General features: G+C 37.6%; 1 protein-coding gene across 1 annotated transcript in view; it reads left to right on the top strand.

Annotated features, from left to right (window-relative positions):
• OXCT1 (3-oxoacid CoA-transferase 1) overlaps positions 1-19,541 on the top strand; it is a 142,240-nt gene that overhangs the window by 50,824 nt on the left and 71,875 nt on the right. The window contains exons 8-9 of the mRNA XM_081279616.1: positions 17,141-17,248; positions 18,485-18,599. Coding sequence (XP_081135742.1) covers positions 17,141-17,248; positions 18,485-18,599 — 223 coding nt within the window. The remainder of the gene's footprint in view (positions 1-17,140; positions 17,249-18,484; positions 18,600-19,541) is intronic.

Raw genomic sequence — 19,541 nt, 5'->3', positions numbered from 1 at the left:
TAACTGTAGGCAGGCAGGTGTGGCCAGCGGAGGTGGGTCACTGGGACTACACCTTTGGGTTTTATATTTTGTCATAGTGGGGAGATCTTTCTGTGCTTCCTGATTGTCACTTCCTGAGCTGCATCCTCTGTCATGTCCTTCTGTTGTAGATAGAGCAGTTAGTGCTCAGTTGAATAATAGGTAGTTATTACCGTGGGATCTGGGTTGTTGCAGACTGTAAGGCTCCTGAGTTCTTGGCCCTGTTTCTGCAGATATTTACGTATGGTGGATTGTGAAAAAGGACAGGAACAAGCATCTTACATGCCTCCTCTTGGCTCACAGGTCTAAGGGCATTTGCGGGGGGATGGACTGGATGGATACAGAGAAACTTCCTTTATGGAATCAAGACACAGGAAAAAATAGAGTTGTCAGTGTCTTGGCTTGATTTTGTTAATTCTTATTTGTACATCTTTCTTTTTATAAAATTAAGACTGTATTTTGTATATTTTTTTTCAGTACATCAACCATTTAATATGTTTCTGCAGATCACTAAATATTCCACAAAGTAGGGTATTTTAATAGTCACATGGAATTTATGTTAATAACTCTGTTGTTGTACTTTCCCTTTGTTATCCATCTTTCACTTTTATTCATGACACTTGAATGAATATCCTTGTTTTTGTACATGTTTTCTTTGACCACATTTCTAGAGGCGGATTGCTTGTGTGCATGTGGGTGTGTGGGTGTGTATCAACATTTTAACAAGTTTTGCTAAGTATTGCTCAATAGATCTGTAGGACAGCAATGCCTCATAGTGATTTTTGAACCACTTTCAACATCATGAATATTAAATTGTAGGCTTTTTTTGGATAATTTTCTAGGTGAAATATGCTGTCCTATAGTTTTAATTTCTGCGTTGACGACAAGGGGAATTGAATATTTGTCATATATTTGTTGTCTCTTTGTATCTCTTTAGTGTTTGTATCTCTTTGTGTTGGTGTAAATATTGATGTTATTTTGTTGGGAGGGTCTCTTGTCTTTTTATTCTCAAGTGTTCTTGAGTCTCCTACTTAGATGAGGCGTTGTGTAGGAGGGAGGAAGACAAGGGCTGTGGCTGAAACATGTGCTCAGGAGTCAGCTACTAGACACTTGAACCACCTCCCTAGAGAATCCTTTTGGCTGCTTGACCCAGGACAAGAACTTGGTGAGCTTGGGGCTACTGGACTAGATAGAGAAGGAAGAGAATTATGAACCTGCAGCCACAACCCAATTACAAGGAGTGAGGATGGGTAAGGCTTTTAGAAAGGAGGGAACCATGGTCTGCAATTGCGCTCACACCACCTGTTCCCAAAATAAGATGTCAGTCAAGTGCTCTGTTGCTTTACTCTTTTTGAGACAGCTCCTGAAAACTTATGGTCGTGATTTCCCACAGAACAGTCTTGTTGAAATGAGGACATAGATTGTGCTCATAAAGAGAAAAGAAGAAAGGGCCAGAGACCATTTTAATGTGGCATGGTGGTCTTAGACTCTTTGCCTGTGATGTTCTCTTCTAAAAGGTTGCTAAATAACAAGGTAGGGCATGACTGACGTAAACCAGGAGAATATTCTCTTACAAAATGATCTTGCAAAAAGGGAGAAGATTCTGTTTCCTAATTTCGTTTTCTCCTTTAGTTTAACTGACAACTTTTGGCCTACTTATCAATTCACTCCATGTTTGTGTTAAGAATTTAGCTTGTGATTTTTAAAGTCACTCTGATTAAAAATAATAGTGGCTTTCCTCACTCCTTCCAGAGACCTTGTCAAAAAATGTTATTTTTTTCCCACTTCAAATATAAACCTTGTCTACAAATACTGAAGTGATAATTAGGGCTTGTGTAAGATTTTTTCATTTTAAAAATTAGCTGCTTTTTTTTTTTTTTTTTTTTTTTGGTAAGGAGTTTATCTCCACATTTTTCTGGTTCAAGAATGTTGCTAAAAGAAGAAGGATTTTTTAAAGTCATGGCTTATATAAATGACTTAGTAAGAAATGTGTGAGAGCAAAAATGATAAACATTACTCACTGATCTTTTTTGTGTTACTGGTTATATTTCTTGTAAACACATTTCTGCATGTGTCGTTATTATAGCTTGAGCATGCAGCACCTGGCGCCTCCTAAAATTAGAATATATTCAGATATCGCAGTGGACTTTTCTAGACCCCTGGAAAATCCAGGTGCACAATCAAAAATTAATGCAAGTGAGAGATGGTAACTGCCACGGTGTTAAAAATTTCTTCCTGGCAAGAAGCCTCAAAAATCCAAAAGAACTGCCCCAGCAGCATTAGCTAAGCTGAACTCTCTTGTGAGTCTTTTAAAGTCTGAAGGAAATCACATTTTCTTTTTTGTTTAGGTAGCTCTTGCCATTTCTGATAGCTTTTCCAAAATTAGATTCCTCATTCCATATAATGAAAACTTCGAAGTTCTTTTGGACACTTCCATTCCTGTGCACCCTGAAAACTTGCACAGGTAACATCTCCCTGCGTGCCCTCAACAGAGCCTGTTCTTTCCTGACTCTGGTCCTCCCTGACCAGTCCTGTTCCTTGGCATGCCCTCCCTGTCCTTTGTGTTGCTCACTTTGTTTTTTATCAATTGAGCTTTCCCTCTATTACAGCATTTATTATCATGTTGTTATGATTAGCTGTTTACTTGTTCCCCCCATGAACCTGTGGGTACCTCTGAGCACCTTGCCTTACGTATCTCCCTACTCCCAGCACATGGCACACTGCCTGGTGTATAATAGATGCTCATTAAATGATGTTTGAGTCACCGAACCAGCAGTTTCGCAATATATTTCTAAGCATTTGTAGGCTTAGAAATGCTCTGCCCATTCTGTTTGATTGACATTATTATACTTTGTTGGTCTAAGAAAGCAAAAAAAATGTCTTTTGCTCAGTGGTTCTTCCTGATGGCTTTATATTTGAAACCATTGTCGGGTCTTGCATTGAGAGACATGATAATCTGCCACCAGCTGTTCTGTAATTCCCTTCCTGATTACTGGGACTAGCTTCCTCTGACTTCTCTGGTATCATTTTATCTCAAGGTGTGCCTTTTAATGCTGGCTGGAATAGATAGTGTCTCATTCCGTAGGCTTTTATTACTCAGCTAAAGTAGAACAAGCCATATGGTTGTTAACTAGATATGCAAAGGGCTATAAATTGGTGGCAAATAAACTGGCCTTGTAAATGCAATGGTCGGGTTAGGCAAGAGAGAACTGGCATGGCAAGTAATAAGTACAGAGGGACTAGACGATAAATGGAGTGGCATGGACTTACAACCACATCTTGCATTTGACAGAATGTGCCCCGTAAGAGGGGACTGGTCTAGAGTGTGCAAGAACCCAGAAATAATTAGAAAGATACTGTCCAATAACGTGTACACATTACAGATGTTTTATATAGAACATCCAGGAACCAATGTACACTTTATAACATGCAAGGGCTTGGAAGACTATTACACATCGATTGCAATTCAACTTGCACATTTTAGAGATGAAATGATCTTAGTTGATTCATATAAGAAAATTTTAGGGCTGAAACCAGAGTCTACATTTCTGCCTTTAAATCCAATACTCTCTTTATATCAGATTCTGATATCTTCTTATTTTCTAATTATAGAAGTCAGTGAAATACATGGCATTAGAATCATATGGACAAGTATCTCTCTTACAAAGTACCGGTATCAGTTAATTACTGTTCTTCATCAACCAACCACACTCACTTTTCTTTAATGGGAAAAATTGTGTTTTAAAGATCAGGGTATGTCTTTCATCATTTTTAGCTTTTCAAATATTGTGTTGAGTTTCAAGGTGAGCTGTCAAGAAGAGCCCAAACTGGCTTTGCTATTTGTACGAAAGGAAGAGCAATTTAAAGTTAATGCTAAAACCACAGCTGAGAATGTGATGAATTTCTCTGGGACTTAAAGATCTGGTTTTGGAAATTAAGCTACAGAGAGAGGAAAAAGGGTATTTTTTTCCCTGAAGTTTATTTTTGTGTCTTCTATCTACCTTATACTAAATCAGGGAAAACAAATATGGAGTTTAAATTTTCTTAATGAAATGAACCCAGTTGCATTTCACTTAGTGCTCCATAGAAATGGAAACATGGAGGACATTTAAAAGATGAAAAGAATAAAGAAAGCTCTTATTTTACTTCACATGCTAAGTGATTTTAAATTTAGGGATTATTGAGTCATTCACATGCTGAATTCAAGGCACACTCTCAGAGTCATTAGTGTGTTCTGCAAATGCTGCCTCTAACTCACTTCTGCTTCGAAGTCTATGTGTTGAATATTGTGTTCTTGTATTATAAAAGGCTCCAAGAATGATTCACAGCCCAGGACTGAAGGAAACCATCTTAAAGAATAACCTGAAGCTCAACACAGATTTTCTTTTTCTCCATAACTCTCTTCATTGGAAAAAAAAAAGTTCCTTGTTTAATTTTGTTAATTGTATCATGTCTCCCTGTTTTTCTTGGGGTATGTGATAATGGTGTAATTTTTTTCTTATTATTGTAGATAAGACTGGTGCTTTGAACGAGTGTATTGGAAGTATTTTAATTCCTTGGGTAAATGTATTCATTTTAATTATTTGTCTGGATTGACTACAGTCCTAATGGAATTTCCTTTTAGAAGAAGATATGACAAATGAAGTTTGGATATTTAGAATATTACCTGGATGCTATTAAGTCACATATTTAGTGAAGATTGACATTTTTCATCAAAACAAATGCCAGCATGGCCTAGGCTGTTGGACTTGCTATTAGAGACAATGGAAATGAAAATAACACTTATCATAAATACCTTAAAATTCATTTTAGAAAGCAGTTTTTCCATGTTACAAAAATTTTGGGTGTGGTCAATGATAGTATTTCTACCTTTTTTTTTTTTAAATCAACATGTCAGTAATTTTGCTGCTAGTCATAGTTTTAATAACTGAGTTATTAGGCAAAGCTTTTCTTCTAAAGAGTTCAAACTTTTATCATCCATTTTTATGCTTGGCACATGTTTTTTAAACAAGACATTGTAGGAGGAAGGATGGTGTTTGCTCTGTAATGAGAGACATTTGGTTGAAGGTGGTTATCGCTCATTCGGAGACTGGAGAATGAGTGGAGGAAGGAAGACCCTGGACATTTTGGAGGATCTCTGTCTCATTGTGTCTTTGTGTTGGTGCTTTCTTAACTCCTTTTATTACCTTTTCAAAAACCTCTGTTATTACTTTAATGATAAAAAAAATCCCCTGCTGAATTTCATTCTGTTAATGTAACAGTATCTGTTTTATTTTCTAGACCTGTTTTTTTTTTCTTTAATATTATCAGATTAAGGTCTGACTGTTTGCTGCTCGAGGGCCACTATTCAGGAGATGAGAGTAATAGGAAGGGATCAGGTTTGTCCTAGGGCTGGCATCTCCAGAAGATGGAGAGGCTTTCAACCTCAGAGTTCCATCTTGGGGAACTTGATGCGTAAAAGGCTTTTAGGGGAGGAAGGAAGTAAAGTGAGATGGTGGGTAGTAAGGCTTCGCCATGCTGAGTGGGCTCTTCACCAAGTGTGTGTCTCCTTTCTTGGGCCAGAATTGACATTTATTGATCTCTTGAATTTTCTTAAAACATGCATATTTCTTTTCCGAAAGTTAAATCTCACAGTAGTAAACTTTTGTGTTAGGTCATGCACTGAAGAGAGCAGTTACAAAGGCCACCAGATGTTCTGGGTTCTGTAAACCTAAAGAAAGACTATTTAGCAGTTAACGTCTCAGAATTTATGCCTGGCAAAGGAAGGGGAGGGCATAATTCTTTCAAAAGGATTAGGAAGGGAAATAGCCTAGTAGAAGGGCAAAGAGAGGAGAAGAGAAATAACTCCACTACAGATGATCCCCCAAAGGAGTGGCCCTATTACAAGTAGACATCATTGTCTGTCACCCTTGTATCAGCTATTTTTTTTTTTCTGGCTTTCTATCATTCTCCAATTTGATTAAGCATACTGTTTGACTTTCAGCCATTTTGTTGCAGAGATGATATAAAGTGGCTCACAGGACAGAAAGTGTACAAGGTAGCTTCCTTCAGTTCAAAGTAGAGCTCTAAGAAGAAGGAATGGCAATGCTAGGGCTACACAGTGGAGCCAGGATTGGACCAAAACATCATTCCATAATGGCAGACATGAGTGAGTCATGAAATGCCAATCAAAAATTAAAGTACATAACTATGTAGTCAATAGTACCTATAATTTAAAAGGAAACCTAATGATCAGGTAAAGTGCAACTGTTCTTGCTACTAAAACCAGACAGAATTTTTATCTCAGGCATTAATTTTTTTATTTGTTTTAGTTACTTATACATGACAGTAGAAAACATTTATGTACTTTAATATATCATACATAGATGGGGTATAATTACTCATTTTTCTGAATGTACATGTTGCAGAATCATATTGGTCATGTAGTCACATATGTAACATACAGTAGTAATGTCTGTTTCATTCCACTATCTTTCCCACCCCCATATGCCCTCACTTCCCTCTAATCTAAGGTAATGCTGTTCTTCTCTAGTGTCCCCCGACACACATACCTTATTGTGAATTAACATGCGCATATTAGAGAAAACATTTGGCCTTTGGATTTTTTGGGATTGGCTTATTTTGCTTAGCATGATATTCTCCAACTCCATCCATTTACACACAAATGCCATAATTTCACTCTTCTTTAAAGCTGAGTAATATTCCATTGATTATATATACCACATTTTCTTTATCCATTCATCTATTGAAGGACACATAGGTTGGTTCCAAAGTTTAGCTATTGTGAGTTGAGCTGCAGTAAATATTGACGTGGCTGCATTACTGTAGTATGCTGATTTTAAGTCCTTTGGGTATAAACCAAGGAGTGGGATAGCTGAGTCAAATGGTGGTTCCATTCCCAGTTTTCTGAGGAATCTCCATACTGCTTTCCAGAGTGGTTTTACCAATTTGCAGTCCCACCAGCAATGTATGAGTGTACCTTTTTCACCCCATCCTCACCAACATTTATTGTTGCCTTTATTCTTGATGCTTTCCATTCTAACTGGAGTGAGATGAAATCTTAGAATACTTGATTTTGCATTTCTGTAATTGCTAGAGATGTTGAACACTTTTTCATATATTTGTTGATAGATTGTATTTCTTCTTCTGTGAAGTGTCAGTTCAGTTCCTTAGCCCTATTGATTGGGTTATTTGTTTTTTTGGTGTTAAGTTTTTTGAGTTCTTTATATATCCTAGAGATTAATGCTTTATTGGAGGTGCATACAATAAAGATTTTCTCCCAATATGTAGGCTCTCTCCTCACGTTATTGATTGTTTCCTTTGCTGAGTTTTTTTTTAACTTGAATCCATTTTATTTATTGATTCTTGATTTTACTTCTTACACTTTAGGAGTCTTGTTAAGGAAGTCAGATCCTAGGTCAACATGGTGAAGATTTGGACCTATTTTTTCTTGAATTAAGCACAGGGTCTCTGTTCTAGTGCCTAAGTCTTTGACCTACTTTGAGTTGATTTTTGTGCAGGGTGAGAGATACAGGGTGAGATTTTGCTACATATGGATTTCAAGTTTTGCCAGCACCATTTGTTGAATAGGCTATCTTTTCTCTAGTGAATGTTCTTGGCACCTTTGTCTAGTATGACATAACCGAATTTATGTGGGTTTGTCTCTGTGTCCTCTATTCTGTTCCATTGGTCTACAAGTCTAAATTTGGTGCCAATACCACATTGTTTTTGTTACTATAGCTCTGTAGTATAGTTTAAGGTCTGGTATTGTGGTGCCTCCTGCTTCACTTTTCTTGCTAAGGATTGCTTTAGCTATTATTGAAGCTGTTGCTTTAAGCTATTCTTATTTTTTCAAATAAATTTCATGATTGTTTTTTCTATTTTTATAAAGAATGATGTATAGGAATGTTTGATTTATGCATGTTATTTTATATTCTGCTACTTTGCTGAATTCATTTATTATTTCTAGAAATTTTCTGGTGGAATTTTCTGGATCATCTAGATATAGAATCATGTCATCAACAAATAGTGATAGTTCTTCTTTACCTATTTGTATCCCTTTAATTTCTTTCTTTTGTCTAATTGCTCATTCAAGGATAATGTTGAATGAGCTATATCCCCAGATCCTTAGGCATCATTTTAATTGCAAGAAAAGACTTGATTGTAAGAAAGAAGAACTGACTCTTTCTAAAGATACGGATTTGTTTCAGGGGCATACTTGTGCTTCTTGGAGCATTTAGAAGAGTGGTTGAGGGCTGGGGTTGTGACTCGGTGGTGGAGCACTTGCCTAGCAAGTATGTGGCTCTGAGTTTAATCTCAGCACCGCATATAAATAAATAAAATAAAGATCTATTGACAACTAAAAAATATTAAAAGAAAAAAATTAAAAAAGAGTGATTGAACTTTCTGAATATGTTTTTTCTTACCAAGATGGTTTCAGTAAATATATGGAGGCACAAGGCTGAGATTTTCTTGTCTTAACAAAGACAGGAATGGATCTGTTCAGAATTGCCAGCTGTATCCAGAAACCCTTGGCCCTTAATCAGAATGCTCACCTCCCTTTCTTCATTTAAGACCTTGGTAAAGATAAATGAGAAGGGTAGGACTAATGGCATGAAACATCCGGAGCAGGGGTTTCTCTTTTAATCTGAGATCTAGCCTCGGAGCCAGATGATAGACATGGTAAGAGGTATAAGGACCAGTATACTAAAATTTTGTGAAGGATTTTATGAGTGCAGATTTTTTTTTAAACACATGTAAATACATTTTGTAGTGTTCATCAGATTTTTAAAGAAGTTCATATTCCTCTAAAAGTTAAAAGACAGCATTGGAGACTTCCTTCTAAGGCTCTGTCAAACCTTCAAATACTTCTGTGGTTCTTTAAGTTGTTGTTATCTACACATCTGTACATGAGAGCAGGCATCCTGTTTACTTCTTTGCTGAATCTAATGGGTGCTTAAATTGTATTTGTTGAGTTGAAGTAGATCAACCTGAGTAACATTTTCCTACTGTCTACAAAACTCTTATGCCAGGAATTTGGTCGAGTGCTTTATGAAATCACACAGTTTTCTCCTGGCCTACCTATGTGCTAGCCCCCATCACAAATTAATGAAGTTCATTTTGCACAACTTTATTTGGGGAGAATCTTATACTGCCGTCCAATAATATTCTGTACTCTTTTTATGGCTGCACACACCATCTGTTAATAATCCATTCTGGAATGCTCTTGTGCATGAGCCTTCATTCTGAGAAGGAGTATATTTGCTTCTCTCCATATGCTGATGCTTCCACCATTTTGCACTTGACTATAATTATTTGATCCTACCTTCAGACTCTGAGAATCCTGGGGAATAATTTTTGGGGAGGAGGTCTGCAGTCTAGAGTTAGTTCAGAAAACCTAGGTTAGGTCTTCTTGGAACTCACTTCCTCCTTAACCATACTAGTCTGTCTTTTTCCTTCTCCCTGGTGGAAAAGAGAAAAACAAAATGGAATTGAGCGGCTGTTTTTTTTCCTGTTGTTTGCCCAAGTGGTGACGATTTTCATTTCCGAATTCTTTGGTAGCGGTGACAAAATTATACCAATAGCCATCTTTTCATCATCTTTATCATTTTGGACAAGCCTCATCTTATTCCAATATTATACCTTCTGACATTCTTCTTAAGGTTTAGGGTGGCTTCCATTTGTTCTATCTAGGTCAGACATGTCTGTCTTTCATGTGAACCCTTTGAAAATCTGAAGAGACCCATGACCCATAGTTAGCCATGTTATTTATACTTACCAAACTCTTATCCACGCCTCCCCCGTCCCCGCCCTTTTACCCTAGTACTGGTAATTGAACCCAGGAGTGCTCTACATGCCCAGCCCATTTTTTTTTTTTTTTTTTGAGACAGGGTCTCACTAAGTTGATGAGTTTACCCTTGAACTACTGATCCTCCTGGGATCTCTAGTAGCTGAGATTACAGGCATGTGCCACCGGGCCCAGGTACACTTGTTTCTTTATGTATGATCGATCCGTTGTCTTGCTGTCAGAAGGGGAGTTTTGAGATCCCCATGTTCATCACAAGTCCATTTGCCATTTGCAGTTTCTTAACACTTGATCCTGCTCCTCTTTTCTCCAAACTTGATGAAGTCTGCTTTTCTTCAAAGACCAGAATATATTTCTATGTATGTCCAGTTTTCACTTCCTGGTCTATTACAAATTCCAATTTTATCTTGTAATTTTCTCTCAAGATTTCCATCATTTCTACTTTATCAAGCAAGTTTGTCCTTATTGGTGAGGAGTCTTGAATCATAGTTCCTGTCATTGTTTCATTCTGAAAGGTAGAACATGTCAGAAGGCAATACAGAATTCATCAGCAGAATATGACAAACTGAAGGTGTCCAAATAATTTGCATCTCTCATGACATCACTATCTTATTTCTGTGCCAGTTTTGTCACTTCTATTAAAAACATATCATCTCTACATCTTTGGTTGGGTGAGCCAGTCTGATTATATGGCCATCGGCAACATTCCTGCTCCTTTTAAACTCACTTTAAATATTCTTTGCCCCAGTTTATCCCTAGGTCTCTGGCTTCCTGGGCAGGTCCTTTGGTTAGCTTATGTTCAGGGGACATTGTAAAATGTCTGTCAGCATGAGATCTTATCTGCCAGGCTTTGGTAATGACTTTGCACTCCTGTCGGCCACCGTTTTTAAGTGGTGATGAAGAGAATTGTGCATAAAGAAGTGAGTCTCATAACCTGGCTAGCTCTGTTTTGCAGATTCATTGGCAGTCACTCATCTGTTCAGTCTGTGTGCATTTCTGTGTTGACATCTCTGACCATTTTCATTTGTTCTTAAGCCATTTTAGCTTCCCTTCTATTTTCTCGTATATTTTTGTACTGGTGGTATCATCCCTTTACAGGAGATTTAAGAAGAATCGCCTTGTTTCTTGTGGGTGGGTTTCCTCTTCCTTTTGATTTTTGAGACTGATGTCTTACCTGCTGTCTTCCCCCTTTTCTTCTTACTCATTCTGTGGGCTAAATTAGCATCCAGAGCACCTCTGCATCTGACTTACAACATTCTGTTATTGCTCACGACTCCCTCTCCCACAGCTTCTTGCTATTTGGGGTTACTTAGTGTTTCTCATGATTCTAGACTTTATTGCTCGTTGTCTGCTTTTTTATTTCTTGGCAAAAGAAAAATATTCTTCCTAAACTTTTTAAAAGTCAAAATGACTCAAGAAAAAAAAAAAAAGTCTGGAATGTGAGTCTTCCCCTCCCTCCCCCCAGAGCCCTCATTTAGCGCAGCACTCAGCGCTTGGCACGTATGTAGCGGCCATTTTCACCAATAATCTTTAGAGTTGGGCCCACTTTTGTGGCTTCAACAACAGATTGAAGTTGTCACTAAAATAAAATAAAAAAATAAGAATGTTATTGCCTTGCAGCTCCTCTGTTCCCTTACCTGAGATATAAATAATGTTTTCAAGTAAATGCATTGTCACCAAGAGATGAATACTGATCTTTCTCTGAGCTTTTAAATAAAACTTCCCAGAATTATAAAGTAGGGAGGGTGCAGGGCAGAGAAAACAACCTTTCAAAAAGTTTAAATCAATAATGATTAACATTTGCTAGCCTCTATTTTCCTGCTAATAACTGAAGACAAGTTCTAATTAGAGAAACCTCAAGTGTCTGGATTTCTAGTTGTACCAGATGGTGCCACATGAGAACTATTCATAGTGCCAGGAGAAGTCTGGGTTGTTCTTTGCTACCTTTCTTCTTGATCTTGTCTGAGGACACTGACATCTGCCTGCTTTTCTTTGTGCTTTATTTTTCTCCTAAATTTAGGAGGCATATTCCGCTATGTTTAGTGAGCACTCTTGTGATCTGTGATTTGTTTTTCCCTAACAAGCTCATTTCACTCATCATTTTCGGATTTCTTCTGATGCCTGTGTTATCACCTGAGCTCACCAAATGTTTAATCATCTCCTTGCTTCTTTCTTCCAGTTCTTTTTCAAGGTCACACAAGGTCACACAAAACTATCACCATCCTCCATCTCTTGCTGCTAAGAGACCATTAGGATACTTGTGCCTCTTCAGGTTTTTCTTCTTTTTTTTTTTAACTCTTTTCACACATTGTCTGAAAACATGTTTTCTTCTTTTGATTTGTACTTGAATATTGTCTTCCTTTGCTATTAACTCTGCTAGCCCGCTCAGAGAAAGCTTTGATTCTTATATGGAAGTTTTCAGTACTTTTGAGTGTTGGTATTGTTTTGACAAATGCTGCGTAGCATCTTCTGCAATATGAAAATCATTCACATTAGGATAACAAAGTGTGGAACTGATTACATTTAACTAAATTCTTGCCCCCCCCCTTTTTAACAAAGATGTGTTTCTTCTCTCTGTTGTGAAAGTTATGATATAATTGCCCTTTATTTATTTTTTTTTTATTTTTTTTTAATAATATTTTATTGTTGGTTGTTCAAAACATTACATAGTTCTTAATATACCATATTTCACAGATTGATTCAAGTGGGTTATGAACTCCCATTTTTACCCCGTATACAGATTGCTGTGTCACATCAGTTACATTTCCATTGATTTATAAATTGCCTTTCTAGTGACTGATGTATTCTGCTGTCTATCCCATTCTCCACTATCCCCCCTCCCCTCCCCTCCCCTCCCCTCCCCTTCTCTCTCTCCACCCCCTCTACTAAAAGTCCTTTCTTCCACTTATATAATTTTTATCCTACTCCTCCTTTCCTCTTATATGTAATTGTGTATAACCCTGAGGCTCACCTTCCAATTCCATGCAATTTCCCTTAACTCTCCCTTTCCCTCCCGCCTATCATCCCTGTTTAATGTTAATCTTCTTCTCCAGCTCTTCCTCTCTACCCTGTCCTTGGTTACTCCCCTTATATCAAAGAAGACATTTGGCATTTGTTTTTTAAGGATTGGCTAGCTTCACTTAGCATAATCTGCTCTAATGCCATCCATTTCCCTCCAAATTCTATGATTTTGTCATTTCTTAATGCAGAGTAATACTCCATTGTGTATAGATGCCACATTTTTTTAATCCATTCATCTATTGAAGGGCTTCTAGGTTGGTTCCACAATCTTGCTATCGTGAATTGTGCTAAAAAGTTTTTTCTCAACAAAAGAAACAATAAGAGAGATAAACAGGGAGCCTACATCCTGGGAACAAATCTTTACCCCACACACTTCAGATAGAGCCCTAATATCCAGAGTATACAAAGAACTCAAAAAATTAGATAATAAGATAACAAATAACCCAATCAACAAATGGGCCAAGGACCTGAACAGACACTTCTCAGAGGAGGACATACAATCAATCAACAAGTACATGAAAAAATGCTCACCATCGCTAGCAGTCAGAGAAATGCAAATCAAAACCACCCTAAGATACCATCTCACTCCAGTAAGATTGGCAGCCATTAAGAAGTCCAACAACAACAAGTGCTGGCGAGGATGCGGGGAAATGGGTACACTTGTTCATTGTTGGTGGGACTGCAAAATGGTGCAGCCAATTTGGAAAGCAGTGTGGAGATTTCTTGGAAAGCTGGGAATGGAACCACCATTTGACCCAGCTATTCCCCTTCTCGGTCTATTCCCTAAAGACCTAACAAGAGCATGCTACAGGGATACTGCTACATCGATGTTCATAGCAGCACAATTCACGATAATTGCCCTTTATAATGAAACTTGGTCTCCATTTGATGCTTTCTGAGGGAATTTTCTTTGGGGCAGTGTAAAAATCAATAGCGACTGGTTATCATCAACATCTCCAGAGTAAGTGAGGAGTACTTCTTGTTTTTCAGGGGGTGTGGTGGAGAGTAAGTACTAGGGATTGAACTCAGGGGCATTCAACCACTGAGCCACATCCCCAGCCCTATTTTATATAGAGTCAGGGTCTCACTGAGTTGCTTAGTGCCTTGCTTTTGCTGAGGCTGGCTTTGAACTCATGATCCTCCTGCCTCAGCCTCCCCAGCCTCTGGGATTACAGGCATGTGTCACCACACCCGGCTGCAGTACTTCTTCTTCTTCCTCCCTGCCCCCCTTTCTTTTCTACCATATTTCTTGCTCCTACTGAAGGGTAAGGCAGAGGGGAATCAGCTAGGAAACTGCTACAGTAATTCAAGCAAGAGATCTGAGGGCCTGATTTTCTGCAGTAGCATTAGGCATGGAAAATAATTCATATTATCATCTTAAAAATCATCTTAAGGGGTTGTGGCTGTGGCTTCGCGATAGCACACTTGCCTGGCATGTGTGAGGCACTGGGTTTGATTCTGAGCACCGCATATAAATAAATAATAATAAAAGTCTATCAACAACTTAAAAAAGATTAAAAAAAGTCTTAAGCAAAAAGGGTTTCCTTAGTTTATTTTATATTTCATAATGCTGAACCTGCTTTTAGGGTTTAGAAACTATATTTTTGCTTAGTCTTTTTTTTTTAGTCCTCCTTATAACATGCCTTTTTTATCCCCCTTTTAACAGGATACATGTATAATTATGAAATAACACATGCCCCATTTATGTATTTCCTAGTTATGGAAACCACTTACTTGATATCTATTGTATCTTTAAAAAAAATAACATTTATGAGAAATTGTGGATATACTTAGAGGTATAGTGCTTAGCATGTATGAGACCCTGGGTTCAATCTTCAGCACATGCCCCCAACTCAACATTTTTGATTTTCCACCTTTAAAAGGGAAATTTATCTCTTTACCTAGAGATAATGATTATTAATATTTCAGTGTGTGTCAGTTTTTCATAGGTATAGAAATAATTACGCCAAAAGGAAATGCTGATTCCCCCGATTGAAATAGTACACATACACTGTATGCATGTATTGAAATATTACACTGAACCCATTACTATGTACAGTGAACACATGCTTATCAAAAAATAACAGAAAAAAGAAATAATTGTCATGAAACATATCTCTAAGTATTATACAAAATCCTGCATTTACAAAACATGAAATTATGAGATATCATTAAATACTATGAGAATTCTCATATTGGTCAATTCCCATTGATTCATCATGTGGATGCACAATATTTATTTTCCCATTTCCCTGCTATGGACAATTTAGGTTGTCTCTGACTCATTATAATGAATGTGATGGCCAACACTTTCATGAATATCTTCACACAGATCCTTAGAATAATGGATTACTGAATAAACATGTTTTTATAGTCAAGAACATCTATGAAGTCTTGAAATTGGAAAGTGTAAGACGGGAATGAGTCTTGATGGCTGAAAGTTCCAACCCACACGTAGCAACAGCGTTTAGCTGCTCTGTGCTTCCTGCCTCTGCCACCTTTTTACCTGGTGCCCACTTTGGATAGAGAAGGGCAGAGTAGTTTGGAAAGAAGATACTGAGGGCAGGCAAGAAGACCCCTCGTTTCTCCCTAATTCGTCTTTAGATACATCTCTACCCATCAGCTCAACTTGGATACCCATGTGGTTACTGACTCTTCCTTGGTGTTTCTGTTTGATTTTAGTACAGGTCCTTGTGTTTTTCAAGGAAGATAGCTTTTATCCATCATGTCCTGTGATTTTTTTTTTTTTTTTGGCTATTTTATGAGCATTGCACAATGACTAAACTATCTCCTGTAATTTCTGATATTCCTTCACTGTAGGAGGAGCCTGGTGAGGGTATAGTGACAGAATAGCATAAGGAGGGCAATTCCAGTTAATATTTTAGGAGCCAAGTTCAATACAAGTCCTCTTGTTTACGTATGTCAGTTTATTTAAGCAAATAATTATTTGGTTTGGCTATTAAGTCAGCTTTGTGTCACCATAACAAAATACCTGAGATAATTAACTTATAAAGAGAAAAGGTTTACTTTGGCTTATGGTTCCAGAAGTTCCAGCCATTGCTTTTAGGCCCCTGGTAGGGGTGCTGAATGGCATTAGTGGGGAGCATATGATGAAACAAACTGCTCACCTCATGGCTAAGAAGAAAAATATAGGGACGAAGTTGATGGAGTCCCATAGTCCTCTTTGGGACGTACCCCAGTGACCTACGGACCTCCCACAAGGCTTCACATCTCAGAGATACTGCCACCTCCCTATGGTGTCACCCCGATCAAGCCTTTATAACACATAGGCTTTGGGGGGGCATTTAAGATCCAAACTATAATCGGTGTGGAATCTCAGTATTCATAATTTAAAGAAACAGGTACACACACATTTGCCAGTAAAAATGCTAAGTGTTTGGAGCTGGGAGTATAGGTCAGAGGTACAGTGCTTGCTTAGCACACACAAGGCCCTGGATTCAATCACTTGTACTACAAAACAACAAAAACAAAAAAAATCCAAACTGCTGAGATTTTCCCCATAATAGTATTGAGATTAGCTTGTCTTGATTCTTGTTATTCTGAGTTTTTTAAAAAGTTGATGTATAAAACCTACTCCTATTTCTTTTATGAATTCCCAAATAGCAGATTAACTAGTGGCATTTCATATTGCTATAAAATGCCCTTATGTTCTGTGAATAACATTAATTCCAATTAAATTTAGTATTTCCAGTTATTAGTTAATGTTTCCTTCTTGAAATTTCCATATTAAAATTAATTACCCATCTTTAAGTCAAATTATTTCAGTGATTGCCGTTCTATCATGATCCCAGGGAGCTAACCCCAGGATTAATTTTAAAATGTTGCAAATAGCATTTGTATCTATATTTAAAAAGTTCTCCAATTGACCAAGCAGATGTTGTTACAGATTTTTGTCTCTGATATGATAAATTTTCCATTAACTTTGAAAATCTGTGTTTAAGGAATGTGCTTTCAAGTTTTGCATAGTTGAGCTGCAATTTGTGAAAGTTCAAGCAGCTGTACTGACGACCATTTGATAAATTTGTTATTGAAGCTCTTTTCGGAAAAGACCAAGTTCTGGAGCTTTATGTTCTGTATTTTACTTTCATACACATGTATTTGAATTTCCTTCCTTTTGTAGGTCTGGATTATGATATGCTTTGCACATACACAGAGGCTATGTACATATCCTCTCATATGTCCGGTTACATTCTCTACCCAACTTAAGTTGGAAGCAAAGATGCATTGTTTTATTTTAGGCTTTTACTACCTAATTTAAAGTATTTTTCCTTTTAGGTTGAAGAAATTGTGGATGTTGGATCATTTGCTCCAGAAGACATCCACATTCCTAAGATTTATGTACATCGCCTTATAAAGGGAGAAAAGTACGAGAAAAGAATTGAGGTAACAGACTTGGCTTCTTTGTTAGTATTTATGTATCTGATTAGCAGAGGAATTTGTCCATTCCAGATGACAGCAGATGGGAGCTAAACAGGAAGAGTCTCCTTGGTTCATAGTGTAAGAGCTTCTCGTGTGCCCATTGTAGGGGAACGTGATAGTCTATGCCACTTTCCAGCCTAATGGTGACCATATCCCATGACTCTCCAGGCTCTGTCTGCTAGATTTCTGTCGTGGTTTAAATGAATAATGCATGGTTTTGGCTGCCTATCCTAGAGGGAAGCTAAGAATAATCAGGTCTTTGGTGGCTTTACCCCTGCTGGATTCTTAATGTTTGATTGCTCTAAAAATGTCTGCCTATCTTGAAATTGCTTTGTATTTTTATGGAATGCAGAAAGAATATCATTTTTAATTATCTTTCAGCTCTGAGCAGCTGGTGGGTATGAGGCTGTGCATGGATTGGGTACCAGGAGCATTGGAAGTATTCCAAGGCCAGGGAGAGAATAAAGAATGACCAGCTGGGCAAGCATTGATGTCAAGATTCAAGAGTGTCTAGGGATCAGCCACAGAATAGACACTTGATAGGCGATGTTAGGGAATTAGAGATAACCACTGCCTGTGGACATCAAACGGAAAGATATTCTGCAAACCAAAACTGTTGTCAGGGACCTTGAGAGAAAGAATGGAACATTTGCAAACAGAAGCCAGAGTCTGCATCAAGGATATTTAGTAACAGAAATTGTTTTCTGGCTGATTTCTAAATGTTTCCATGATTCCTGTGACGCACATGGAGCAAAACCAGTCTAGACTCTGCAGGTGGAAATAGGCAATTGGCAGCAGCAACACCTGATAAACACATTCTGACAGCCTTGAAAAACAGATTTCTAAGGTCTATTCATTTTTCTTTGTGCTGGCTCAGTCTCAGAACACCTGAGGAGAACTCACTGGTAGGAGTCAGGTGAGTAACAGTAGTAGCAGCCAGTGTGACGGGAACATGGGCATTTTTGTGTCAAAGACAGAACAGGTGTATCTTGCTCTTCAAATAAATCTGACCTCTTTCATTTTACTTCCTAAAGAATTACTTCTGTCATCAAATGTCACCCATGTTATTCTTTGTTCACATCCTTCATTACATTGCAAATCTGCCTCCTAATAGTAACGAGAAGGTTCACTTTTTCCCAGTAAAATTTTTGTATTGCGCTTGCCTTCAACCATGAATAATGTATTCTGTTTATTTTACAGCGTCTATCAACCCGGAAGGAAGAAGATGGAAAAGACAAATCTGATAAATCTGGAAGTAATGTAAGGGAACGTATCATCAAACGAGCAGCTCTTGAATTTGAGGATGGCATGTACGGTATCCTTTGTCCTTCTGAGACTGGCCAAAGGCAGCCCTTGCTTCTCTCACATTGCTCAGGCCTCCTGAGGAGTGATTCCTCTCTAGTTCACAGCAACTTTTAAAACCATTGATCAATGTTTTTATAAAATGTGGCATCTCACTTGAGGCCATTGGTATATGAAATTGGGGTTATAATCTGTTTGCCTTCTTAAAACAAAGTTTCAACCAAAAATTTGCGTACTTTCCACTCGACAGCAGATTTTAGTACAGTGTGGCATTATTTAGAGGTTGTTGAGAAAAGAGGTTCCCCAAGATGAGGATTTAAAATCTCAGAATTACTAGTTTATTTTTTCCATATTGTGATATTTGCATATTCATTGAAACATAATATCAAGCTTCTTAACAAACCTCTACTTTCCTTGACAAAGATTCTGTGAGTGCACCATTTTATGTCTAATGTTTTGTAAAGGGTATTCAATGCTTCAAATTCTGCTTTATGTACTTGGGGAAAAAGAGCTAGAGTAAACATCATTTAGTACAATTAGCATTTGGATTTTGAATGCATTTAAATAGCAGTGAGGCTGTTCACCATTATGCTAATTTTTTAAGAGACAAGACATTGAACTATATAATACGAATAGTATGTGATTAAATAAATATTGCTTGAACTGTGGCTAAAGTAAAGCCGTACTTAGAGACCCAGGATAGGAAGAACTAGAAATGTGACAGAGTTTCTCCATTCTGTGAGCTTCCCTCATCTAGAAGGAACTTAGAGTTTGCCTAGAATGATTAACTCAGTCATTCCGATTGTGATCTTGACTGAGAGAGCTTTCTTTCTTTCTTCTTCTTCTTCTTTTTTTTTTTTTTTTTACTTTTACTGCCTCCTTTTTTATTTTATTTTTTCCTCAGTTGTACCTTGTAGTATGATGACAGTTCACATCAGGGAAAAGAGAATGTTGC

This window comes from Spermophilus citellus (genome assembly GCF_964194105.1).
Source record: "Spermophilus citellus genome assembly, chromosome: 1".
In the NCBI taxonomy this organism is placed as follows: Eukaryota; Metazoa; Chordata; class Mammalia; order Rodentia; family Sciuridae; genus Spermophilus; species Spermophilus citellus.
The sequence above is the reverse complement of the archived record's forward strand: the minus strand, read 5'-3'. Positions and strand labels throughout refer to the sequence as shown.